The 27,586-nt window shown below is 29.1% G+C and overlaps 6 protein-coding genes across 11 annotated transcripts in view; 4 read left to right on the forward strand and 2 right to left on the reverse strand.

Moving 5' to 3' along the window:
* The window catches only part of Mcu (mitochondrial calcium uniporter), a 57,862-nt gene extending 48,939 nt beyond the window's left edge, over positions 1-8,923 (forward strand). For all 3 annotated transcript variants that reach the window (XM_083048923.1, XM_083048925.1, XM_083048924.1), the window contains exons 3-7: positions 5,564-5,740; positions 5,852-5,970; positions 6,219-6,365; positions 7,019-7,222; positions 7,361-8,923. In XM_083048923.1, coding sequence (XP_082905049.1) covers positions 5,564-5,740; positions 5,852-5,970; positions 6,219-6,365; positions 7,019-7,222; positions 7,361-7,696 — 983 coding nt within the window. In that variant the 3' untranslated portion in view covers positions 7,697-8,923. The remainder of the gene's footprint in view (positions 1-5,563; positions 5,741-5,851; positions 5,971-6,218; positions 6,366-7,018; positions 7,223-7,360) is intronic.
* Positions 8,924-11,837: 2,914 nt separating this feature from the next.
* On the forward strand, positions 11,838-12,309 carry LOC145942319 (chromosome transmission fidelity protein 8 homolog). Its single transcript, XM_083048928.1, has 2 exons — positions 11,838-11,863; positions 11,967-12,309. The coding sequence occupies exons 1-2, from the start codon at positions 11,844-11,846 to the stop codon at positions 12,307-12,309; spliced, it is 363 nt and encodes a 120-aa protein (XP_082905054.1). The 5' UTR covers positions 11,838-11,843.
* Smf (small ribonucleoprotein particle protein SmF) lies at positions 12,191-13,262 on the reverse strand. Of its 2 annotated transcripts, XM_083048926.1 has the most exons (3): positions 13,119-13,262; positions 12,482-12,747; positions 12,191-12,337 (listed from the first exon to the last, which is right to left on the reverse strand). In XM_083048926.1, the coding sequence occupies exons 2-3, from the start codon at positions 12,732-12,734 to the stop codon at positions 12,306-12,308; spliced, it is 285 nt and encodes a 94-aa protein (XP_082905052.1). In that variant the 5' UTR covers positions 12,735-12,747; positions 13,119-13,262; the 3' UTR covers positions 12,191-12,305. The 2 variants fall into 2 exon arrangements, with proteins under 2 accessions (XP_082905052.1, XP_082905053.1); XM_083048927.1 differs by lacking the exon at positions 12,191-12,337 and having other exon boundaries at positions 12,465-12,747.
* A 302-nt stretch (positions 13,263-13,564) lies between these two features.
* On the forward strand, positions 13,565-15,589 carry LOC145942084 (leukocyte receptor cluster member 1 homolog). The gene is made up of 3 exons (XM_083048577.1): positions 13,565-14,292; positions 14,379-14,478; positions 14,620-15,589. Exons 1-3 carry the CDS (start codon positions 14,270-14,272, stop codon positions 15,415-15,417), a joined length of 921 nt encoding a protein of 306 aa, XP_082904703.1. The 5' UTR covers positions 13,565-14,269; the 3' UTR covers positions 15,418-15,589.
* Positions 15,590-17,125: 1,536 nt separating this feature from the next.
* LOC145942080 (uncharacterized) lies at positions 17,126-20,635 on the forward strand. Its single transcript, XM_083048571.1, has 8 exons — positions 17,126-17,381; positions 17,659-18,396; positions 18,495-18,602; positions 18,682-18,884; positions 18,979-19,154; positions 19,243-19,695; positions 19,775-19,981; positions 20,067-20,635. The coding sequence occupies exons 2-8, from the start codon at positions 17,830-17,832 to the stop codon at positions 20,489-20,491; spliced, it is 2,139 nt and encodes a 712-aa protein (XP_082904697.1). The 5' UTR covers positions 17,126-17,381; positions 17,659-17,829; the 3' UTR covers positions 20,492-20,635.
* A 116-nt stretch (positions 20,636-20,751) lies between these two features.
* Positions 20,752-27,586, reverse strand: part of Tgs1 (Trimethylguanosine synthase 1) — a 78,279-nt gene continuing 71,444 nt past the window's right edge. Inside the window, exons 4-13 of one of the 3 annotated variants that reach the window (XM_083048570.1) lie at positions 26,480-26,757; positions 25,368-25,503; positions 24,969-25,266; positions 23,407-24,865; positions 23,008-23,248; positions 21,970-22,142; positions 21,857-21,885; positions 21,635-21,766; positions 21,262-21,560; positions 20,752-21,127 (exon numbers count right to left, since the gene is read on the reverse strand). In XM_083048570.1, coding sequence (XP_082904696.1) covers positions 21,020-21,127; positions 21,262-21,560; positions 21,635-21,766; positions 21,857-21,885; positions 21,970-22,142; positions 23,008-23,248; positions 23,407-24,865; positions 24,969-25,266; positions 25,368-25,503; positions 26,480-26,586 — 2,982 coding nt within the window. In that variant the 5' untranslated portion in view covers positions 26,587-26,757 and the 3' untranslated portion in view covers positions 20,752-21,019. Of the gene's footprint in view, positions 21,128-21,261; positions 21,561-21,634; positions 21,767-21,856; positions 22,143-23,007; positions 23,249-23,406; positions 24,866-24,968; positions 25,267-25,367; positions 25,504-26,479; positions 26,768-27,586 lie in introns of those variants that run through there. The other 2 variants (XM_083048568.1, XM_083048569.1) reach the window with 2 other exon arrangements.

Consider the following 27,586-nt stretch of genomic DNA (forward strand, 5'->3'; position numbering starts at 1 on the left):
TATAAATGTTACAATATAAAAATAATTATAGCAATCAATTAGAGAGATAGCATCTTTATATATAATTTCCAAATTATTAATCAAATTTAATGTAAAATATATTAAAATAACATATGCACTTATGTATATATCTTTTACGACACATTTATAAATTATTCGATCGAAAACATTAATTCTTCCGTCTATCCATCCATCTATCACACACTGTAAAAAAAATGTAATGTATTACATAAAAATATGTAAAATTACATAAATAATAAGTGTAAAATGTATACACATTTTTATTATTTATCGTGTAATTTTACACTTATTATTTATGTAATTTTACAAATTTTTATGTAATACATTACATTTTTTTTACGCACGTATTAATTTCTTGCATTATTTCTAGTGTTTCATAATCTCAAATGTGAGAAATTCACGTTTGAAAATTTTTAATGCTGTTTATTAAAATTTCATCATTTTTATAAAAATCTGAAATTCTGTAATTTCTCCTTTAAAAATATTTACATACAAATTTTTGAAATTATTTCAAAACCTACAACATCATATGATTTTGCATGCACGCGTCACGAAAAAATGCAGCTTTTTATTTTAGGTATTTTATGTATTCAATTTTTTATTTATTTATTTTTTTTTACAACGTATTCAATTTTTTTGCTACTTTTTCATCATCTCTCTCTCGTCCGAAACATCCTTCGCAATTTCCATATTCCATAATGGCTCTTGAAATTAATCGCTTGTTACTCTTTGTCAATTTATTAAAAATTATAATGACAAATTTGGAAAAAAAACTTACGAAGATTCTTACGCCTACAGATGCATTTTTAGAGATCGTTAGCGCACGCGGATTAATGCTCGGTTCCGTTCTGCTTACAGCGGAAAGACCCCGGTCATCTCGTTCCGTTCTCCACACTCTAATACCTTCTTCATATCAACGGCTCGTAACCAGGTTAATACACACAGTCTAGCTCTCAATTGCGTGATTATCACGCGATCAAACTCGCGGATACAATGCATTTTGCCGATTCTGCACCACACATATACACACACACATCGTTCTTCTTTTCAAATTTTGAAAATTTATAAATGTATACATTTAAATGCATTTAAATAATCACTAAAATATAATTTTTCAAATAATAATTAGATCGAGAGTTTAGCAGAGAACATGTTGCATTATTTTTTATGTAAATAATAATAGTTAGGACAATATTCGTATCGATTTTAGATTTTTTTTTACAACTTTTATTTTATTTTATTTCATTTTTTCGAATATCCTCATCACAGAGATGCGAGATCAGCGAATAAATTAATTAATTAGGAGAAACAAGTTTTTTATATATAGAAAACGATATTGCTCGACGAGTTATTCCGTTATAAGAGAGGTTTCAATATTTTCACTAAATTTGTATTGCATACATATAATTTTAAATATGTATATAATAGACGACACAGATAAAAGCAAGTATGTAGCGTGTAACTAATGTTTAACGCGTGTGCTTTTAATTGCGAATATTCGCATACATTCCGTAGCCTCAGCGTCTCAGAATTGTTATGTTCCGTTCTGACTACGTTATAATTTTAATTATTGTACATAACTGGTAATTAACATCTTTTCGACAGTATTTAATAAAATTGTCAAGAATAAATTCATTTAAATATTGATTAAACTGCAAAAATTAATATTAGCACAAAACGTAAACCGTAGAATCGGTAGAAATACCGATAAAATTAAAGTTGAGTATCGTTCGAACACTCGCAACGCTAAATTTCATATTTGAACTCGACATTTTCCATCTAAACTTTCAACAATGGAATATCTCGCGATACGATCGTACATGCACGCGTATTTTTCTCATGGGCAAACCGTATTATGTTTTTGCCAGTTGAGAGGTATTCGCATGATGCATGCAATCGAGTGCACATATATACTTGAATTTATAAAATATTCTAGAAATGATTATTAACATTGGAAATCAGATTTACAAGAAAATAAATTTTAATGTATAGTTTATATATTGTTTTACAAGATTTATATAAGTGTATAAAGAAGAAAAATAAGAATATATAAAATCTTATATAAAAATATATCACATTATCTAATAGACTTGTCTTTATAAGACTCGCTAATTTTATAGTAAAGATAATTAATTATGTTTTATTTTAATGAAATGGAAAAATATTACGAAAATAAATTTTAATGTATAGTTTACACATTGTTTTAAAAGATTCATATAAGTATAGAGAAGAGAAATAAGAATATAAAATCCCTTTCTAAAAAAAGGCATGTTATTGACATTGTTGTCGTTTTTCTGCGATACTAATAGCTGTCTCGATTCGTGTTGTGCATTATATTCATAGCATCGAGCAGCTGTCATCGCGAGAGTTAGCAGTGTGTTTGACAGTTTGTCCAAAATAAAATAAAATAAAATAAAAAGTATTATAATATATTATATTACTTAAAATATATTATTATTTTAATTATAATAATATATTGTAAATAAAATAATATATTATAATATATAGTTATAATATATGTATACTTTATCCGCGATTAATATTTTTTGACGCAGAGAAATCAGCTAATAACTGTCAAAAATATAAATCGAATTTAAAATATTAAAACATATTATTATTTTATTTTATTTTATTTTGGACAAATTGTCAAACTGCTAACCCTCGCAATGACAGCCTCGATGCTATGAATATAATTTACAATGCATATTGAGGCAGCTAATCAACATCACAAAAAAGAGGCAACTTTTAGGCAGCTTGCGAATACAGAATTATGCGCGATTCCATTTTAAAATCAATGGACTATTTTATTCTCAATTTAGCGTCAATATCTCATAAATGATTAATTTAACGCTGCTATATCTTTTCGCGTATATATTACAGATTGTTTCGAAATACACTGTGCACAGAGATGAAAATAAAGTTGAAAAAAAATCTATTTTCCGAAAAATTTGGAAATTGTTTGACGTCTCTTCTTTCAGCGACAAGAAGAATTTTGGAAAAAAAAAAAAACACTCGATCCATTAGCTTAAAATTAAAATTTCACAGTACAGATTATATATATATATAAACTTGCGAGAATTGACTTGACATGCCTTTTTTAAAAAAGGCCTAGAACAACACAAGCTCGCGCAACGCGCGCACTATTCCTCAATTTTATTTATGTTAAAAAGAATTATATAGAAATCAGCTGATAACTGTCAAAAAATATTAATCGAGTTTAAAGTACTATAACATTTTATTTAAAACATATTATTTTATAAATTTTATTACATATTCTTATTTTAAAAATTAATTAACAAATTAACGTTTTAATCAGCTGATTTCTGTCAAAAATATTAAAGTACTTTAAACTCAATTAAAATTTTTTGACATTTATCAGCTGATTTCTGTCAAAAAATATTATTCGAGTTTAAAGTATTATAACATATTATTTATAACATTATTATTTTAATTTTTATAGCATATTTTTATTTGGCCAAGAATATATGTATTTAGATTAAAAAATTAACTCCAGCTCGATTATTTAAAAATCTCATATTACCTATATGTGTCATATTTAAAAAATTATATTATTAAAGCAAATGAGCTTGGATTAATTCTTACTAAACTGCATAGTAAAATTAATCAAACATATTTAATATTTTATTGTAATAGATATTATTATTGTGATAAATATTAATCAGAGAAATTCTCATAAAATTCTTTCGATATCATATTGTCCCACGATTACCATGATTTTCAGGGTAAATTTTAAGATAAAATTCTCTGTGTTTATTACTTACAAAATATTATAATTTTAATTATAATAATATGTTGTAGATATGTAAATAATATTATACGAGTATGTTATAATATATTCTTTTAATATAAACTTATTTGTCCGCGATTAATATTTTTTGAAAAAAGCAGCTCATAACAGTCAAAAATATTAATCCAATTTAAAATATTAAAACATATATTATTATTTAATTTAATTTAATTTTGGATAAACTGTCAAACTGCTGATCCTCGCGATGATTGTCAACAATAATTGCGGGAATCGATTTAACATGTTTTTTTTTAGAAAAGGACTAGAACAACACAAGCGCGCGTTATTCTTCAATTTTATGTTAAAAAGAATGATACAGAAATCAGCTGATATAACTGTCAAAAAATATTAATCGAATTTAAAAAGTACTATAATATTTTATTTATAACATATCATTATTTTACTTTTTATGACATAATATTATTTTAAAATTTAATTAACGCTTTATTAGTATTTTTTGACAGAAATCAGCTGATTAAAGCGTTAATTTGTTTGCTAATTAAATTTTAAAATAAGAATGTGTTATAAAAATTAAAATAATATGTTTTAAATAATATGTTATAATTTTCCTTAAACTCGATTAATATTTTTGACAGTTATCAGGTACTTTCTATCAAAAAATATTAATCGCAGATAAGGCATTATAACATATTATTTACAACATATTTCCATTTAAATTTTTATAACCTATTATTTTAAAATTTAATTATCAAATTAACGATTTATTAGTATTTTTTGATAGAAATTAGCTGATTAAAACGTTAATTTGTTAATTATATTTTAAAAGAATAATTAGTAATAAAAATTATAAAATAATAATGTTTTAAATAAAATGTTATATTATGTATGTTTAAACTCGATTAATATCTTTTGACAGTTATTAACTGATTTCTGTGAAAAAATATTAATCGAGTTTAAAGTACTATAACATTTTATTTAAAACATATTATTACTTTATAATTTTTATTACATACTATTATTTTAAAATTTAATTAACAAATTAACGCTTTAATCAGCTGATTTCTGTCAAAAAATATTAATCAAGTTTAAACAAACTTTATATAAAAATATCATTCTTTTTATATAAAATCGAAGAATGGCGCGCGCGTAGCGCGCGCTTATGTTGTTCTAGTCTTATATAAAAATATCACAAAATCTAATAGACTTGTCTCTTTACAAGACTCGTTAATTATATTCATAATATTCATAAAGATAATTATGTTTTATTTTAATGAAATAGAAAAATGTGATATATAAATATAACGAAAATAAATTTTAATGTATAGTTTACACATTGTTTTAAAAGATTCATATAAGTATAGAGAAGAGAAATAAGAATATAAAATCTTATATATAGAAATATCACAAAATCTAATAGTAAGTAACAATGTAGGCTCCCTGCATTGATAAATTACAAATTCTAATAGACTTGTCTCTTTACAAGACTCGTTAATTATATTCATAATAAAGATAATTATGTTTTATTTTAATGAAATAGAAAAATGTGATATATAAATATAACGAAAATAAATTTTAATGTATAGTTTACACATTGTTTTAAAAGATTCATATAAGTATAGAGATGAGAAATAAGAATATAAAATCTTATATATAGAAATATCACAAAATCTAATAGACTTGTCTCTTTACAAGACTCGTTAATTATATTCATAATAAAGATAATTATGTTTTATTTTAATGAAATAGAAAAAGTGATGTATAAATGTAACGCAGGTTCAGATGTCACCGTGACATATTACCAAGGGCTTCCCAGAATCACGGTGCCTCTTCCATCCAGAAGAGAATATTGTTCATTCACCATGAAACCAATAACACATACGGTCGGCAATTTTTTAGATATGTTGAAGACAGAAGATCGTGGTATCGATCGAGCATGCATAACATCATTAGGTGAGATATCAATCATTTCCCTTAGCGGCTAATTAATAATTAAAGTATTATAGAGATATGGAATCGAATTTTGCATGATAATGCAAGGTAAAAGTTTTGATTGCTTTTCAGATGGTGTCAGGATATCTTCCAGTAATACGATAGAGTCGCTTTTAGAAGAGGATTTTAAATTAATAATAAACGATAACGAATACGTTGTTTCGCCACCGTTGCAAGAAAGGTGCACGACAGTGAGTTATCACATAAAGACGAATCTTCTATCCGAACTTTGTATTTTTTTTTTTTTAATATATTATGTAGAAATGCGTAGTTGTGTGGGATGCTCTGATTAATGTCGATTGATTAGAATTTTAAACGAGCGATATTTCGGTCATTCATAATTTTCACTTGTCGACGATATCTTTTGGTTCACATATTTTTCTTGTAAAACCAAGCGTGACACTTTACAAGTATCACTCTACATTTCTCACTTTCGCAGGAGGATCTGCAAAAAGTTGGAGACGTACAAGCACTCATCGCACAATTGTACGAGGCGTTCCATGTGCGAGAATATCACATCGATATGGAAAGATCGGTTGTGGCCGAGCTGGAAGATATTAGATTACAGCTAGAACCCATGGAACAGGTAAAAATATTAAAATATATTTAATAATATATTTTATATTATAGATTTTACGAGATACTTGAGTTATATACATTTATAAGGCATGGATATTTTATGCGAAATAGTACATAGATTTATTAATTGATTTAATGGCAATTCACCGAAGCGCATGCATCGATTATCTTTTTATGGCAAACACGCATAAATCATATTTAAACGCGGCCACACTTTTATTGTCAATCTTTTCTCGTACTACGTGCCGGTTTTACGACTCTTCTTAATTGCCATAGTCTTCTAATTAGTACATTCACTTGGCTCATGTGATCGAACAAACAGCGATACTTTTCTAATCCCATCTTTGTACGCTTGCTATATTCGATATTATGCAATGTCATAAGAGAATTTCTGTAAAATATTTTTTATATATTTTTTTCTTTTTTTATGAGATAAAGCAGGAAAAAAACGTATCACTTTAGAGCTTCCGGTTCTTCCTAACATATTTATCCATGATGTCTCTGATATGATCTACATTTTTTTTCTTAATTACATAGAATGTGATGAAAAATAAAATACTTTTACTAAAACAGGAACACCTAGATACATACAAATAATGAAAAAAAATGATAAAGAACTAGAAGAGAATGTGAATTTTACATTTTACATTTTCGTTTTAGAAATTGCAAGAAATACAAAATGCCGCTTATAAGAAAGCGAATTTCTTTATCTGGACGTTCCTAGTCATGATGTCAATCCAATTTGGAGCATTAGCCAGATTAACCTGGTGGGAATATTCATGGGATATAATGGAACCTGTCACTTACTTCGTCACTTATGGCACTACTATGATGTGGTTTATTTATTATCTTGTCACTAGACAGGTAGATTTTAAAAAATATATATTTATATAGAAATCTATAACATTACGAAAATTATCAAAAATGGATTATATGATTATAACCATATGTAACATTGTAATTAGGCACAAATCAACTATTTTTCTTTATATATTTATATAGGAATATATGCTGCCGGACGTGCTGAATAGGCGTCATCTCATAGTACTTCATAGAAGAGCACGAAAGATAGGTCTCGACATTAACTTGTACAATTCGTTAAAGGATCGAGCCTACGAATTAGAGACCACTCTGAAAGTTATTCGCGGTCCTTTACACGAGTATAAGACTCAAATGAAGCAAAAGAAACGTGCCAGATCCAGATCCAGCTCCAGTAGTAGTTCAAGATCGCCGAGTTCCTCGCCTAGTCCCAGTCCCAGCCCCGAAAAAGATGTTCCTAAAACCACGTCAGAACTGAACGCTCCAAAGAAACATCCCGACGAGGGATCTAAAGTTTAGTCAAAGTGAGTGAAAGTTGAATCAAGTTTTGTTAAATTTAGTTTAACATGGAGTGTGCGATGAAAAATTGTAGTAACGAAACCAACGATTACCGATCGCTTAAGTCGGCATTATCTTTTTTCAACGAAGTACTGGATATACTCAAAAGAGACTTTCTCAAGTCGCGCGATGCACTCAGGGTAATTTTTAAGTCCTCGAAATCGGTGCTGAACGCGATCGGATTGCGAGACAAAGGAGAATGTTATTTATTTTTGTGTTTGTGTGCGTTTGCGTAAAGAAATCTAGAGTGATATCTTCAGATCTCGACTCAGTCTTCCAAGTAGTATCGGCGGCAACCCTCACAGGCATTAAAATGTCGCGATTATCGAATGCTCAATGCTGTCGACGTGTTTGGAAGACGTTAGAGAGAAAAATATAGAGATAATTATACCAGGCATCATAAATGTCATAACAATGATAAAGAAATAGATGAGCAGTTTTCGAATCAGCTAGTACTTTGACAGAAGAGAGTAACATTTTATAAAAATTTTATAATAACAGATGTTTTAATTTGAGATACAACATATGATCAAAATGACACATGTCAAATATAATGCTTTTTTTTTTCGAAAATACATCAGAAATATTAAGGCATTTATGACGCCCAGTATATGTTAGCTTATTGTATTTTGATTAACTCTTTGTTGTATTTAATGTAATCGAAAGGTTATTTCCTGAAAGATGTCAACAGATCATTGTTGTAGATTATACCTTATCACTTTACCGGCCAATCTCTGAGCACCAATCCAATCGTTATCTCTCATTCTCGGCCGAATTATATTATAATAAATCTCAATGCAGTGGTGCTGTAACTTGAAACTCTATGATTATACGATAATGATGATAGTAATTTTTGCGCACTGGTGCAGACTAAATGCAATTGACTACAAAGTTATTCAAAATTATAATATAAGTACGTTGACCAATGAAAATTTGGTAGTCAATTTGTGTACACCGTGTAAAATTTGTGTACGGGATGGTTTTTAATATACATCGGTGCGCATTAGCACATCCAATCGAATTTGCTATAAAAAAATAAATAGCAATTTAGAAATTAACTGACAAGTAATTATTCTGTCACTACGATATAATACCTCGCGAAAACTGAGAAGATTATAATAAAATTAATCTTCTGAAGTGTGTTAAAGCCGTGTTAAGTGTAAATTATGTTTATAATTATGTACATACAAAAATTTAATTATGTATATATTTCATATACATAATTATTGTATGTATAAATATTGTATATATAATATTATAATTTTAATTATATAATAAATTATAATATTTTATGTACAATAATTATGTATGTAATATAAAAAATACATAATGTACACAAATATCTTGTTTGAAAACAAGAGTATATAATGAAAAAATTGTAATATATTAAGGAATTGCAAAATACAATTTTAATTACATTTTTTTATAATTATATAAACTAATTCGCAAAAGTATGTGTCTTTTATCTATATTATTTAATATTGCGTCGGAAAAAATATATTGACTATTTTCTTATATTTTAAAATAAGTAGACATACCTAAGATTTTTATTCTGCAAATATTAAAAGTAATTCAAAATTATATTAATTTATGGATATTATAATTTGACAGAGGAGACACGAAATTATTTATGAATGACTATAAAGTCGTTTTAAGCATAGTATTAAATAACGCTGTTGACTATTCACAAAGTGGTATTATGATATACATCAACGTTGATGTTATTGTATATATACAATTTTTCATAAACAGTCAACGAAATTGCTAATCATTAATAATTAACTAAATATCACACATACTGTAAATATCAATATATATATATATATATAATTATCTTTCCCCTTATCAGTTTCATACATGAACATTAAGCATAGATTATACATAATAAATCCATCCAAAAAGACATGTTAGTGATCCAGAAAAGTTTAATGAAAGGTAGGTTAATATATTCGCTTACATACCTTATCATATAATAATATAACTAACAAAAATGTTTAATGTTCTTTCAAAACTATGCTTGAAAATTTCTAGTTTCTAAATGATCAAATTCTCTTTATTATAGAAAATCGATATATGGTCAAAGAAACCGTAATGAAAAGCACTTATACTATTAACACTGTAGCATTACTAATTGCTCTTAATGAAAGCACACGCCAATAACGCTATTGCTATGCTAATATACATACTATTTTCACGCGAAAATGTTATAATATAAAAGATTCATACTTCTAAACTTGTAAAACTTCTTGCTTTCATAAATCTATCCGTCCGTTAAAATAATTTGTTGAATCTATAACTGGCTTTATTTGTCTTGCACTTATTAATAATTTAAAGAAAAAAGTTCGATAAAATAATAATTATTATAATTCATGTTAATGCAACAGAATCTTTATATAATCTATATCTCGATTTTTCAATTAAATTTCTAACTATATATTCTTCTATATAAATCATCGAAATAAATTAAAATATATTTATTTAGAATAAAATTATATATTCTGGAGACATCTCATTTTGAATTCTTTATGTCATGCAAAGTTTATTTTTTTACGTAACATTATTAGTAATTATATATGCCACATTTCGAACTTTAATAATAGGCAATCCTAAATTAGAAATTAGATATTAGAAATTAATTAAAATTTACTGCTAACGTTAGATAGTGTTAAATGCCAATGCTTAAAGCGTCTCCATCTTAATCACTCTTTAGTGAGCTTATTTTATTTTAAAAGTGTATGTAAATCTTGTAAAAGTGTATACGTTTTGAACGAAGATCTTTATATTGTTTGTAGTGAATAAGAAGCAATTAACTATAGAGTAACATATGAATGAAAGTATCACTTTCCTATTTCTGATCGTCTCACCGCACAGTTATCTTCCTAAAATATTTTGTACTCTATTCTTAGAAGATATTTCATATATATAAAGATTTTTGTACATATATATAAATATATACATATATATATATAGACATTATGTACATTACGCACACATTATTTTGCGAGTGATATTGCCTTAGCGTTTCTCATAAGCTTTAATGCCTAATTCTCGATTGATGCATCAATAGATAATCAAAGCTAATTACATTTGAGAGAGACTATTATATATATCTATTGTATATCTGATGTAAATGTTAAGAGGAAAAAAAACTTGTATAATGTTCACATTAATCGCTAATTCTTTGATGCCAAGTACTTATTTCATCAAATCGTGCAAAGAAATGAGAATCGAGAACTAAAATTTATTTGATAAAAATCATTTCGTGATTAATTTCAATCATTTTTATGTCTATTTTTTATATCTACATATTATTTTTTAAACTATATATCCAAGCCATTACAATTTATATACTTAGTTCGACGAATTTAATTAAAAATTTGATTTTATACGATAAGATTGATAAATGTATCTGTAAATGACATAAACAAACATCAAAATCTTATTTTCAAATATATGAATCTCGTAGATTTTATAGTAGTATACTTGATCAATAACAAATGCACCTATAAATATTTATTTCTACTTTCGTTTGGACATACTACTACAGTTGATACATATACATAAATGTTTATTCGAGCGAAAATGTGCTGTGATTTGCGTTCAATGTATTTACTTCCATGTGAAGAAAAATGAAAATAAAATATACATATATGCAACATTAAATCGAAATTGCACACGTTTCATGTAATTAATAAATATTCTTATGATCCTCCTTTTCATTTTTACATAATTTTTCTACAATAGTATATAATTATTCTTATTATAATAATTTTTTGTTTTTATACAATCTTAATCTAATAATTAATTCAATCACATATAAATTTTATATAAATCAAATATAAGAGAAAATTATTTGTATATATAAAAGTTAGCTGTCACACGAAAAATATTTTTATTAAAAACTTATTTTTATATAAAATTCTGAAAGTTAAATAATTTCTCACTAGTTGGTAGGAAATACTTATATGGGTCCACTTTTATATAAGTTTATGAACACGACTGATATTTTTGGCGGCATTTGATACCTAACCTAACAAAGTATTTTGTATAAATTATAAATCGTCCAACAGAAGTTCAAGACTCCAAAAAAACAAAGAATCTAATAAAAATGATCGTACCGATTAAAAGGTAAATTTTTTTTGACACATCTTTACCATAGATTATATGTTATTTATCGTAAAATATGAACAATTTTCTTTATGTCAAATAAAATTTCCACAATTTTTTTTAGAAATGGAGTTATAGAAGATTGGGCTATCGTAGATTTACAAGGCGATTTAAAATTCGAAAGAATCGAAAATTCAGATAATCAACTAATTGGCGATCTTCATTTTACAAATACTGGAGTACCCATTTTAATTATTGGAATTCATGTATTACATGGAAAAGAAATGGCACTTGAAAAACCTTTGGTTGTATTAGAGAGGCATCGTAAGAATATAAGAGATGAGACAATTGAAGAAGAACATCCGAGTGTAATGACAGAATACATTGTAAAGGCTATCGTGAAAAAAAAACTTGTGTTTAAATCAAGACCAAAATCTATAGTAACTAATGTTCCAAAGCCATGTTAATCTAAATTTGTATCAGTTGCAATTTTATCTGTAGAAGAAACATTTTGTTTACTTATTAATTTAGTAAAAGTAATGTTATTAATCCAAAATTGTAATACTTAATGATATAAGGTTAAAGTCTTGTATATGTTAAATATATATTTAATTTATTTTATTTAGTCTTTCATTTCACCTTCTTCATCAGATTCCTCCACCCCTCTTATATACATGACATTGTTACATCTGATTAAAACTTCTCCAAGATTTCCAGTGCTGTTGCCATCGATAAGTTCTTCAGTGTTTGCAAGTTGCAAATTCATATATCCATCCACAGAAACCAGGTAACCTTTGTATTCATGGCCCCATTTTAATTTCACCATCACTGGTTTACCGGTTAAACCATTTAGGAATGGTTTGGGATTTATTGGCATCGTTGCAGCCATCATTGATGATTGTAATCTACATTTAAAAAAATATATATGGTATATGATAAATCAGCATTTGCAATTAGTAATATATCTATGACAATATATATTAATATATATATGTTTATATATACTAATATATACATATATTTGACATTGTTCATTAGAAAATATACATATTTAAAAAATATATATTTAGAATATAATAATTTTTTGACAATACATTTCAGTAATTGCATTAAATTATCATTATGCATTGTATTGATATATATTTATACAGACAAATATTTCTTTTTTGAAAGCCAATTTTTAGGTTATAAAAACGCATTAATATAAATGTGTACATCGAGATAGATATTAAATATAAAGCATAAATTATTTTATAAATATACATATATTACTTACTTCTTAAATAAAGTGTCAATAAATTATTTAGCACAATTTGTGCTAACTATAACCTCGATTATCACAAACAAGGTTCTCGAGGAAAATATTTGCACGCTGCAAAGAGAATCTCTCTAGACTGCTATAAATGTTACCAACTACGCAATGCAAGAACACAATTGGCTATCGAATAGAAACTTTTTAAAGTCCCGAAAATCTTTCTATTTGACTGTGATTCGTCGATTAGCTTACGGCGAGAGGGAGAGAGCGCGTGTCGATATGCGCGCGCGTTCGACTTTAACCTTCAAGTGGCGCTGCGTCACGTGGTCGCGCGGCGGTCGGAATTCGGCGGCGCGGAGTGGGGGTGAGTGGTGGGGGGATGCGCGCGCGGCGCACGGCGCACCCCCCACCACTCACCCCCACTCCGCGCCGCCGAATTCCGACCGCCGCGCGACCATGTGACGCAGAGCCACTTGAAGGTTACAGTCGAACGCGCGCGCATATCGGTGGCTGATGTTCCATCTACGTATTTTATTACGTCTGTGGGCCGTGTTTTTATTCCTCCTTCCTACTGTTATGGCACGTGAATTTTTCAATCATTTCTATCATTTGAATCATTTGATTGATCAGAGCGAAAGAGATAAGGATTTCTCCATCCCGATATATCGATCAAATATTTGTAGCGTCAGTTTAAGCGTTAATTTAATTTAATCTCATTGTCAGTTGTATATCAAATGCGTTAGTTGCACTTTGTATATACCGGTGAGCGAAGTGAAGTTAACCAGTTACTGTTTGATTTAATTTTAATATAAGGGTGCGATTTCACTATCAATTTGTCGCTAGCGTCTAATTGATCACGTGATCTGATTTGTGACGCTAGCGTTAAGAAGAAAAAGCTTGATTTGTTCAGCTTTCAGAGAACGAAGAACGAGACGCTTGTCATAGTTGTAACTTGGACGCTAGGCTGTTTTCACGCCAGCGTCAACAGACGCTAACGTCAATTTGTTTTTAGCGTCAAGTGAAAATGCACCCTAAAGCGATATATAATTATAGGCTATGTGGAAAATTATTTACATTTGCTTTGCTAAATCAAAATAAAAACTCATCCAAGTAACTTGACTGAATTTAAGCGTATAATATCAAAAGGATTGTTTTCGTGAGCATCGACGACAATGAATATTTTACCAAAAAAAAGGTATGAATATTTTATCAAAGAATTATCTTTGTTAAATGTACTTTTGTATATTGCATATATATTCTAATTGTAATTTATTTATTCAGATGGCATGTTCGTACGAAAGAGAATATCGCTCGTGTACGTCGAGATGAAGCAAAAGCTGCTGAAGAAGAAAGAATTAAGCAAGAGCGAAGTCAGAAAGCTGTGAGTAATAAATTATTTAAAATATTAATTTTGAGATTTTTTCATTGGCAAATCTATTACTTAAAAATATTGTTTACTAATTTACTTCCTGCTCATAATTATTTTTCGATATTATAATTTTGTGATCTTGGTTTTTTTTAGGAGACTGAAGCAAAAATAAATTTATTAAGACATCAAGCGAGAGATAAATACGATGGTCGTGAACAAATTGACAGTCCCAACCAAAAATTAGAACATGTTAACTTTTTTGCTGACCTTGAAGATGGTAAGATTGATTACAACAAACCTAATGTGGAACATGAGAAGGAAAAAAAGGAAGAGAAGGAAAAATATGAAAAGCAAATCGGATATCTGACATATCTGGGGCAAGATACTAACGAAGCAACTGGAAAGAAAAATTGGTACGAGGAATTGCCAAAGAGACTAACAGATACAGAGAAGAATGTAGAAGTAGAAACAAAGAAAAAAGTTTTGAATGATCCAATGATTGATATAAAAAAATATTTAAGTGTTATGCGTTCTAAACCTGAGGAGGACCGCTTAAAAATAAAGACAGCAAGTATTAAAAGAAAACATAGCCATTCTGACAGTTCGCATTCTGATCAGGAAAGTCATAGTACACGCAAGAAACATAAGGACAAAAAACATAAAAAACATGAAAAAGAGAAGAAAAAGCATAAGCAATTAGTGAAAAAAGAAGTCAACAGTCAAAGTAGTAGTAGTATAGATATAGAGAAATTAAGAGCAGAGAGGATGCTTAGAGAGCAAAGTGAAAAGCTAAGGACTGAAGCGCTCTTAGCCAAAGTGAGAGGTGAGCCAATACCTATCGTAACACCAGAAACTCCTAAACCTGCTATAAAACAGAAATATAATTCGCAGTTCTTTCCTGAAATTGCTAGACAAAATGCAGAAAGAACACCTAAATATACATCTAAATAAATTAAAGTTCTTTTCATAATAATCAATCTCAATAAGTTATTTTCATTTTTGAGAGATCCTTAAAGTACATGTAATTATTATAAGTCTGTGTATATAAATAAATGTAAGAAATATGTAATATATAGTTAAGATTGATATATATTTGTATATATACTGTACACATCTTAATCAATAAATGAGTAGTCAAAATTTTGTAGCAATTAACTCTAAAACGTAAAATAACATTTTTTTGCAAAATAAATTTTATGTTTCAATGTGAATTAATGTACAAAACTATTATACAATCTCACAGATTTACTATATATATTACTTAATTTTTTATAATTTTTATATTACAAAAATAATAAGTATATATATTCTTTTATTTTATATTTTCTTTGCAAGTAGGGTCTGATTTAGTGAATGTTTCCAAAATTTCCATAGAAATTGCCAATCCTCGGGCGAACAATAATTTTGGTTTTGGTACCAACTGATATATGTATTAATTGCATTAAAAGCATTCTTTGCTGTAAGATCATTCTCAAAATTATCATCTAAATATTCCTTATTTTCTACTTCTATTTCTACTTCTTCATTTTCTTCATGATTGACGTCATCCTCGTACTGTTCAGGCAAGATCACTTGATTTATTATTTCCCAGTCTTCTTGTTTTTCATTGTCATTGGTCAATTCTTGACACGAGTCATCGGTTGCATCTTGAACAGCAGAATTTTTTTCTCCGTCAGTGTCTTTCTCTCCACGAACTGATAAAATAATATCATGTCTTTCTTTAAATTTATTCAAAAATCCTGTAGATGCTTTGAATGTCTCGGGACCATTAAGTGTTTTGTTTAATTCCAATGCCTTCTTTCGCAACATTGGTCCTGTCACACGAGTACTCATGTTTTTTTCCTGAAGATACCATTCGTACAACATTTGATCGAGACGACTATTTTCAACACCTGTGCATCGTTTTTTGGACATTTTTCCTTGATACATAATAAGTGAACTCTTTTGTTTCAACAAATTTTCTTTTGATTTCTTTATATTTGCTATTGCCGATGTAGATACTTTATACTCCTGTGCTAGAAATACTCCTTTTTCTCCATTATCAAGACGTTCTATAATCTTAACACGCTCCTCAATACTGAGACGTGTTTGCTTAATGTGATCCTGAAAAAAAAAAAACAGTATTTTTTAATAATTTCGGAAATATGCAAGTGTCAGTGAAATAATGATTGACTTTAATACAATCTACATTAATGTACCTTCTTTGTTGTCATTGATCTTTCTTGTTTGTATAGTTAAAATTCGGTATTTTTTTCCTCAGAGAGAAGCAAGGAAATGTTTCTTTTATATTTATATATCTCCCCCAATCTGTAACTTCAGTAAACTTGATTTCATCTCCTGCGTTGTTCTCCCTCTACTTTACATGAAAATATCAAATGTGCGCATAATCAAGCGAGCATGTAACGATAAGAATATATATTTATAGTCTCTTAAAACACACTTTATTTATTTTCTTTTAATTACTTTCTTATCCATTATCGGAGAACATTAACTCACAATCAGTCGCTGGAGAAAAAAAATGTACGAAAACTCTCGATTATAATAAGCAACCCAACCCGCGATTATCACATATATATCACATGTCACGCTAGAACATATGATCACTGTGATCACGTGATAATGTGCAAAAATTTGACATCTGTCCTTTTTTTGTATATCGCGTCTTAAAAAAGTAGTCTTTATTTAAGTAGTTTCTAGCTGAGTAAAGTAATTCATCCCGTGTTTGTATTTTTTTTTTTATACGCTGCTTTATTTACAACGACGGTACATTGTAATAGAAATGTATTTGGAAATCTCGAACCAGACGCTTGTCTTCGCGAGATACGATTTCGAATTCGAATATATTTTCAATTGTGTGTTCTCTATTCTTTTTACAAATGTGTCGTCGTAGGAAGAATTATTTAATCGACTTGCCGGTATGTCGAGCCCGACTTGAAAATTACTGCTCGCAATATTGCTAACCTTATACTACAGTTTACCGCTCTCGCAGAGATAACCTCTTTATTCTATATTGATGTTTAAATTTGTCATTTCGTGAAATATTCATTGAACATAAAAATAAATTTACTTACACAATCCGCTTTTCTTCAATATCGCGCTTTTCTTTTTATTGTTTCTGAACATGGATGTATATATACATTAATTACATGATTAAAATATAAAATTATACATTGATTTTTTTTCTTTTATTAGGGAATAGAATATTGCACATTATAGTAAATCATTTTATACACATGTATATATATTACAATTATATATATATTGAAATTTGTATTGCAAGCTGCTTTAAAAAGTTAAATGTGCAAATATCCTGCATCTTAAACAATACGTTAATGCTTGGTCACTCTACAATCTTTATCAGCAATGAGTGAAGAAACAAATGTAGATGTATCCTATTTGAGTTGTGATATAAATGGCACAAAATATATTTACAAAATTGCGCCATATCCAATGGACATGATAAAAGATACATTTAGCGAAGAGCAAAATACAGATGATATCGTGAAGGAAACTAAGCTAGAAAACGAAGAAGAATCAATTTCTTTAGTTTATTTAAATGGACAAGTGTATGCGTTTCAAAATGGAGAGCTTCAACAATTGGACCCAAATCAGATTGTGGAACAGACAAATTTTCACGAAAAAGCATTCTTAGTATCAAAGGACGTAGAAAATTGTGGGAATGAGTATATCGATAATGGAAATATAGTAGTTAAAGAAGCATATGAACAGTCAGAGGAACAATATGATGAAGTTGATACAGAAGAAGCAGGAAAAAATCTTGTTATAGAAGATGATAATGTTAATATTGATGATTTTGTAGAAATTGTAACTGCTTTCAAATGCAAGATATGTGCTTACATAACTCAAAATAAAATTCAATTATTAGGCCATATTCAAAAAATACATCTAAATTCAAATATAGATATTGAGGTAAATAATCTAAATTTAAAAACTATATAGTTTATAATTTTAAAAATAAGAACTTTATAACGTAATATATGTATATAAATTGGTTAATTTTTTTACAGCCAAAGGAAGAATCTAAAAATATGGGTGAAGTAAGAATAGTTTATATGTGTGCGGAATGTTCCAACTGTTTCCCTTCTTTCGAGGACTGCAGAGAGCACATGATTAATGTAATAATTTTAAATTTAATTTTTTTAAATGTAACTTATTTTTATCTGGACAGTATAATAAAATATATTTTTCTCATAGGATCATCAATTGACAGATGTTGGAAGTGATGAAGCAGGAAAAGAAAATTTGACCGATCTAACAAATCCTGACTTAATGACAGAACATGTAGACCAACATATCGAAAATAATGAAGTAGAACATTCAGTAAAAATCCCGAAAACTTTAAGCTTAGAATATATGCGTAACAAGAAAATGATAGAATTAACTGAAAGAAATGTTAAGTATGTTATTTTTTTTATGAGAAATATATTCTGTAGAGATATGTTTTCTTATATATATTTATTTTACTCGATTAACTTTTGTAATTTTTGCAAGGTGTTCGTATCAAAGTTGTCCATATAAATTCGTCTCGGAAGAAATTATGCAGCAGCATATTCTATGTCACACAGAATCTGAAACTGCGGCAAAATTCAAATGCAGTGTATGTCGAGATACAAAATTTACAAAGTGGCGCCAATGTAGTTTACATTTGTGGAAAAAGCATCAAATTGGTTTGTAGATAAAACACAAAAACTTATATTTCGAATATAAATAGTGTTAAAAGAATTTATATTCACAAAATTATACTTTTATTTATAGATATAGGTCTGTTTACTTGCAAAATATGTGAAGCTTATAAAAGTGCTACCATGGTGAAACTTTTAACACACATGAGAGTGCACAGTGATACTCGCGATTACGAATGTCCAGATTGTGGAAAATGTTTCAAGCAAGCTAGTCAATTGCGCAATCATCGTGTAATGCATTTAGATCGCAAAACTTTAGAAGTAACCCGATGGTATACTTCTAAGAAATGTGATATGTGTGGTAAAACCTATGCAAATTCGAAATGTTTAAAAAATCACATTCAAGCCGTGCATTCAAAGCTACGACCATATGTTTGTAATGTTTGCGGTCACTCTAGCGCTAGGAAAGCCATGTTGCAAATGCATTTACGTCAACACACAGGAGACAAACCTTTCAGATGCGAGATTTGTGAATATAAAACTGGAGACCATAACTCTTTACGACGGCATATTATGCAACATACAGGCAAGTATTATACTCAAAATGTAATTAACTGTATGATTGTTGTATATACTTTATAAAAGAACCATTTGATTTATCACAGGATTTCGACCATATAAATGTCCACATTGTTCATATACTGCAATACAAAGTAGTAGTTATAAAAATCATTTAAAATCGAGACATCCTCTACTGTCTGGCTTATTTACATGCGACTTGTGTCCTTTTAAAACAGTAAAAAATGAAAGCTACATTCAACATGTGAAAGATCATGAAAAGGGTTTAATAAAATCTAATGTGCAGAAAAAAGGTAATACTAAAAATCTATTAAACTGTATGCACGTATTCCCTTCATAATTTAGTGAATCTTTAAATTTCTTTATTATTTTTTATAGATAGCGAGAATGTGGAAGTCTTTCCTGGTAACATTGCAGCAGCGCAATTAGTTTATAGCTGCCTGGGTGCTTTTTCGAAAGACGGAGATACATTAGAAGCTAATTTGATGTCTTCCTCAACATCTGCTGATGGAACTTCCCAAACAATTACAATACAAATACCATCAAAACATCTCGAAGGTTCATTATCAACAAGAGAAAGTTTAAACAAAACTGATTCTACGATTGAGCAAGAGGATGACGAGACGATGCATTGCTTCTTAAAAATTCCTAGGGAAGAGGAAGAAAGCATAGACACTGGTGGTATAACAATACCTGCAGAACCTGAGGAAAGAAATGTGAGAAGCATTGATATTGAAGACACCAGCATGACAACTAGTGATATTGAAGAAACAAACGTGACAACTATAGATATTGATGCGTAAAATTATGCAAATAAATTAATAATTTATGTAAAATTAATAAAATGATCTCTATAACTATTATTTCTTGCTAATGTCAAAGATTTTAGTTTATTTCATTGATATTCCATTCTTCTGCTTTTTTGCAGTAAATATTAGAGAGAGAAAAAGAAACGTTGCAACTAATATAAAATTAAAAATACAAATCGAATAAATTTTAGCAATTTGTTCATAAATTTTATGAAATCTTAAATATAATTTTAAAGCATATATATATCAAAGTGTTTTTATTCTTGCAGGTATATTTATTAATAATTAAAATTATGGAACATTGTACATAAAAAATGTAAATTATTAGTCCCAAAATTATAAAATGTAAATTACATTATCTTTTCGAGTATTACATTTTAAAGTAAAATTAAAATATTTTTGAATAAACACAAGTGTGTAACAAAAATTTTGATTTTGATAAAACAAAGCAAAACAAATGCCATAACTGAAACATAAATTGAGATTTTTTTTCTTTTTTTTTTGTTTCATTCTTCTTTTAAATTATATTCTGGCCAATTCACCAAAATAAGCTGTACAAGCTGTAAACCTGCCATTGAGCATATTTTGCTGTAATTCCACCTTACCATACTTTTCAGCTAATTTGATAATCTGTAATTTTATTTATATCTATATTTAATCAATATGTAGCAAAAAAGGGATTTTTTTGTATACTTAAATACTACCTATATTATATATATAGCTGTAATTAAATTATTAATTATTATATTATCAAAATTATTTACCTGTAGAGGATCTGAATTTCTGGGTAGGTAATAGGCCACATGTTCCGTAATTTCCTTTGCTGCTTTAAATACATTTCCTCCACCAACAGGGGGCATGATATTTTCAAGGTTGAACACTTTCCTCTTTATGTAATTAGGACCACCCCACGGTGGACTTAAAAACACAACATCCGCAATCAATCGTGGTGCTAACTGCAGGAAATCGCCAGTAATAAATTCTATTCTATTGTCTACACCATAAATCCCTGCATTATGTCGAGCAATCTTAATTTTATTGGGATCGATGTCTATTGCAATCACTGTAAAATACAAATTTATAAATGTTTTTGTTCACAAGCTTTTGATGGTGGTATGTAGTAGTAGATAGACATACCTCTTTCACATGTAAATGCAAATTGAATAGAATTACTGCCCGCGCCACAAAATGCATCAATAATTGTATCACATCTACATCTGTCTGCTATGTTTTTCGCTATTTCTTCTGGTGTTACAGAAAACCAACTCTCTGCAAGAAATATATCACACAATTATTATTATTATCACTTCAGACAAAGAAAAGATGTTTATAATTTTCAAGGAATATAGAGTTGTTTACCGCGATCTAGTTTAATTCCATCTTCATATCTGCTGAAGAGACCAAATCGTTTGATATAATACTTCCATAGTTTATAATCATTAGCTATTTCCTTTGGGAGGATTCGGTTCAACCTTTTAACTTGCTTCTTCTTCTTTTTTATTTTATACATCTTTTTTACATTATCTTCGTCGTCAGAGCTTGATGTGAATGCAGCTTGTGCTTTTGTATAGGAACCTTTCTCATTAGACTCTACATCGATTTCTGCAGGTACCGACGATAAATCACAGGATAAATACTTGTTTGTCTGTAATCAGAAATAAGAAATGCGTGCTAAATAAATGAAATTTTATATCCTGCGCAATATCAGACATTTATACGACCTTCGCACTTTGCGCGCACGTGAAACACTACACTGATTACACATATCACTACAGACTACAGGAAAAAACAAGTGAAGGCATTGAAGAAATACTTTTAAAGATCGTTAATCTTATGGAAGTTGTGTAGCCCACGTGTAACGCACATGTAACGGACATTTCTTGTGCACTAGCGCCTCTAGAAAATATCGTCACCAAAGAACAATAACCTCTAAATCAACATAGGTGGGTGCATGTATGTGTGTGATATTGGCCGCGTTCAGCAGCTCAACCGCTAAGTAGCAATCGAACGTGATTGGTTTCTACTTTCAGATCCAGCCAATCAGCATCGAATGACATCGGAAAATTGCTCAACTGTTGAGTCTGCTGAATGCGGCCATTGTCAAAGTATATTTTACAGAAACATGCATCGTACATATATGTACGAAATATTGATAATATATAAAATTAATATCGCATTATAAGCTAATTTAGATATTTATCACAGCTAAAAATATCAGCCCTTTCTAATCATCTATCTTAATATTTTTTTTAGAAAAATATAATAAAATATTAAAAATATTAAAATATAATATAATAAAATGTAAAAAAATATAATAAATATATAAACTAAACTACTGTCTTTTTTATTATCATGACTATCATGAGATATAAAATATATTTATAAATATATTTATAAATTTAGATATATATAAGATTATATTAACAAATCTAGATGCATTAAAAAATAAACAATAACTACAGCCTATTTTACATATAAAAGTATAAAATATATAAAGGAATAAATTTTACCTTATTTGTATGTTTGGTAATCATTTCTGCATCATCAAAAGTGGTTTTATGTGTAGTTTTCAATCGTTTAAGTTCTGCCATTAATTGAAAACTTTGTCGCCTAATATTACGTTTCCGGTACACAACTTCGCCTTGCAATTTTCTCTGGCTTTCGTCTTCAATTAAGCCATAGCCCATTAATGAAAAAGCTTTTTTCACAGCTTCTAAACCATCTTCACTATCGTTGTAGTTACTCTCGTGACTGTAATAGAGAAAAATGGAAATAATCTAAATTAGAATAGAATAGAAATATAGAAAAATGAAGAATAAAGATTTATATTGTACTTCATAAGAAAACTATTATTACTACTATTGCTATATAATTCTTGCTTTATTATTATTATTATTATTATTAAATACCTTTGTTGAACTTCTTCGTGAAGTTCATCTCCTTCGTCAAAAAATTTTTGTTGATTATTATTGAAATTATTATTGGAAGCTACTGTTTTGGTTTCCGTAATTGAAATTTGAGCCTGAGTAGTCTGTTGCTGCCCTTCACATGGATTTTCTTCCTCAACAATATCAATAGATTCATTCTCTTCTGCCTTTATTGTTAAATTTCTCATAAGCATACCCACGGAATCCATAATTAACCTTTGCGTTTTCGCATTATTATATTTTGATGTATTATTTTTTCGTGTGTTTTTATTTCCAGATGAATTAACTTTACTTGATGTAGTTTGGTCAATTTGTACAGCGTCTGTGCTCTTATCTCTTCGGCTTTCATCGATATTAGTTTCTGAAATTTCCTTGCTATGTATACTTTCTTGCTGCTGGAGAGTTACATCACCTTGTTGAAGTACAATTGAATCTCCAATTGGTTCATTTAACGTGTTAAAATATAATTGATCGCAATCTATATTGTGCTTCTTTTTATAATTAGCTATGAATAATTCATACTGTTTTTGATATTGCATCTGAAAATTCTCCTTCCACAGATGTTGCCAATATTTATCATTATCTTCTATTGAAAGTTCGTTTTCTTGATCGGAACCGCTACTAGTTATACTGCTTTCAATGGAACTTGTAACGGAAGTAATGAGACTAGACGAATGAACAGAATTGGAATCGCAACTAGAACTAGTTAGTGTCATTTTGGTAACATTTGTCATGGAATCAGAAGTCGCATTTGTTTTCGCTATTGAGCCATTAATAGAGTCACATCTCGTTAATAATCTCTCGTCTTCTGCGTTAGACTGTTGATTATAATTTTCTTCTATACTGAATGGGCTCAAAGGATTCCAACCATCTCCATTTTCTGGTGACATCTCGAGATTGATAATTTTCTTTCTATTTTCATCCGCATCTTTGTCATTAACTTCTTGTCTGCCCGTTTGTTCAAATGAGAAACTAGTATTCGAGGAAGATATTGCAGCTAATTTGAACTCACCGTCGCTCGAGTTACTTTTATTGAAAATTCCTGCAAAGTTAGAACGTAGAAGTTCGCAGTTTTTGTGCGCTTGATTTGGGAAACATGTATTTTGCTCAAAATATTTCTCTATGGCTACTTCATTAACCTCAGCATCCTGTGACTTTTCATCTTCTGCCATGGGCGCATTATTTTGAAAATAATCAGGATTGATATAATCTGCATATTTTTCGATCCAAGATGCCCAGATTAACTGCTCTCCATCTTTAGCCCAAAATTTTTCCCACGCTATGTCCATTGCACTCTTATTATTTCCATAATATGCAGAATAAAAACAATCGTTATAAGAGTCACAATCATATTGCATAAAAGAGATGAGATCTTTGTTGTGTTCTTCTTCAGTTGGTATAATACTATTTGATAAACTTTGTGCCATTGATTCCTTATCATCTGAAAAACAATATAAATCATTAATATAATACATTTGTCTTTTTAATAGATAAGTTATACAATTTAAAACAGGTTTTTTAAGAGTCTTTGATAATGCAATTACCTGATACATGTTTATATTCAGTTAGCATATCTACATTTTCGTAACTGTCTTCAATTTCAGTCTCTGTGGTTTGGAAAGTCTTCCCATAGGATGCGACAAGATTCTGTATACTTTTCGCCTCATGCTGATCGTGATATTCAGAGAGGTCTGCACCAGAATCCGACTGATGTAGACCCAGTTTTTGGGTCAAGGAATGTGCAGTGGGCCAGTGAGTTGAATCGCGTACAGAGTCATGTTCGTCTGTAGAGTAATTGTTATCTGTGTGAGATGCGCTACAATAACAGCTTACTGGTTCTTCCTGTATCAAAAAATTGACAATTAATATAAAACTGTAAAATAATAAATATTAATTGTCTACTTCATATATATATATATATGTTAATAAATGAGCTATCATACATCATGTTTTTCTATGGATTGCGTCTCGATTGTAGATTCTTTGTAAAGATCCAACATCTCCCCCACATAATCTCCATCAATATCTTCTCCTTCGCTGGCATCTTCTGAAGCTAAGACTGTATAAACCTCAGGAGTTCTAAACAGAACAATAGAAGAATCAATGAAAATATATAAATGTAATATATTTATAGCAAGTTTCAATATCGAAATTTGTAAGAAAGAAGAGACAAAAGACGTCCAAAACTTTAATCCATTTTTTATAATTAAGGTTAGATTTTAATATCAGCTCTTTTTTTCATATTATAAGAAATCTTTTCTTTATTCTATTAAAAAATAACAAAATATCTTTGTGTTTATCTTATGTTTTATTTATAAGGCCCACTTTAAATCTATAATGTAATCTATAATTTGTAATGTAAATTCAAGACAGAAATCTATTTGTAATTTTATATGCTACGTATCTCAATGTATTTTTCTGTATTACACAATACATAAAATTATAAATAGAATTCTAGCTCACATTTTAGTTTAAAGTGAGTTTAAAAATTACAAATTAGTTGACATAAAAACATCTTAATCATATAAAGATAGTTTCAAACTTTTCTTTCCATCTTACATCGACAACTACATGATGTATAATATTACAGTTCGACCAAATTTTGCAAAATTAATTTATGAATAATGAAAGACGAGTCATCGATTAAATGCTTTCTCTAGTTTGAGAAATTCAAAGTTTTTTTAAGTTTTGTAAAATTTTGTCAGATTATAAGCCTGACCATGCACCATATGATTGTCATTGAAAGCATGAGAAGGAAGAAGAGTTTGACAGTAACAATCATCTCTTATAGATTTCTGAATTTTAATTATTCATCAAGTGACACGAGAGAATAGTGCTCGAAGAATTGACCGCGAAATCTTACTTATTCGTGATGTGAACGAGTGGGTGTCAAGGTTAAATCATGTTTCACACCACTGATCAATAAACGGGTTAATACTTTATAGCGTTTCGCGTGCCTAATAATTGTGTGGGCGTGTTTGAGTAATTTGTTTTGAAAAAGGGAAAGCCAAGAAGCGAAGGATCGAGGTACGATTGAGATTAGGAGGGCACTTACCGAATAAATACTCTACTGCAAAGACAATAAATGTAGTCGTCGGGATCGGAGGACTCCTGATCCGCGATGTAGATTTCGGCTAACGGCTCCCAAGAATTATCGCACATCCCGAAGACCTCGAGGTCCTCTCCTTAGTCTATCACGTTCTCGTCGATCGTCACAAATCCGACATGCCTCATGCCCAAATTTTCACGACCACCGCCGCGCGAAAACAATCCACCAATTTCTTGGACGATACAGCATCGCGAGGTTCATTAATCCTTGGCAGACCTGTCGGACTTAAGGTTCATTCCTATGGATCGACGAGAAAAATCGACCAATCAGGTGTCTAGTACAACAAACGCGGTATCCATTCAATTAAACGTAACGATTGATCCATTTCTCTCAACACATATGCAGATATGTGATAATGCACGTTTGGACCTTTCATTTTTTTACTTGTAAAATAGGTTAACTGTGATTGGTTGTTAGTGCAATTATGACAGATGTCTAGATAAAAACCTTTAGTAATTTTCTATGACTGCCATCGTCGCAATATTACTAGCATTTGGTTATATCAAAATTCTCCCATTATCTCATCGAATTGTGAAACTTTATGTAGCTATCTTTAATAGTATTTTGTCTATGTTTGATTATTATTTTTTTTTATTGCGTAATGTTGGTTATGAAGCATTAAGGTGCATTAAATTTTTTTCAAATTACGGCACATTCATAGAATTCTTTAATAATCTTTTACTCGTAGATAAGAAGTTAGAAATTAATAACAAAATTAATTAAATCTAATATTTTTAAATCGATGGGAATTGTTTTATAATTGCATTAGTAAGTTTTCGTTCATGAGAATATTTAACAAATATATTCTTATTTACCTGTGCATTATTTGTTTATTTTAGCGTAAATAACTCGCGACTTTAAAGATATTGAATTTGATGAAAATATTATCGACGTATATACGAACTCATCTCTACCGGAAGCTAGTGCCATCTGATGTTCAATTCTATATCGTCTGCTTCGATTTTAAAGTGCACGCTACACGTCGTACGTCTCTCCTCCAGTATTTTTCTTTAACAACTTAGCTTATATTCTTTCAAATAATGAGTTTCTTGT

Source organism: Prenolepis imparis, unplaced genomic scaffold, assembly GCF_030444845.1.
Source record: "Prenolepis imparis isolate NDT839.2.m4 unplaced genomic scaffold, iyPreImpa1.0 SCAF_10, whole genome shotgun sequence".
Taxonomy (NCBI): domain Eukaryota; kingdom Metazoa; phylum Arthropoda; class Insecta; order Hymenoptera; family Formicidae; genus Prenolepis; species Prenolepis imparis.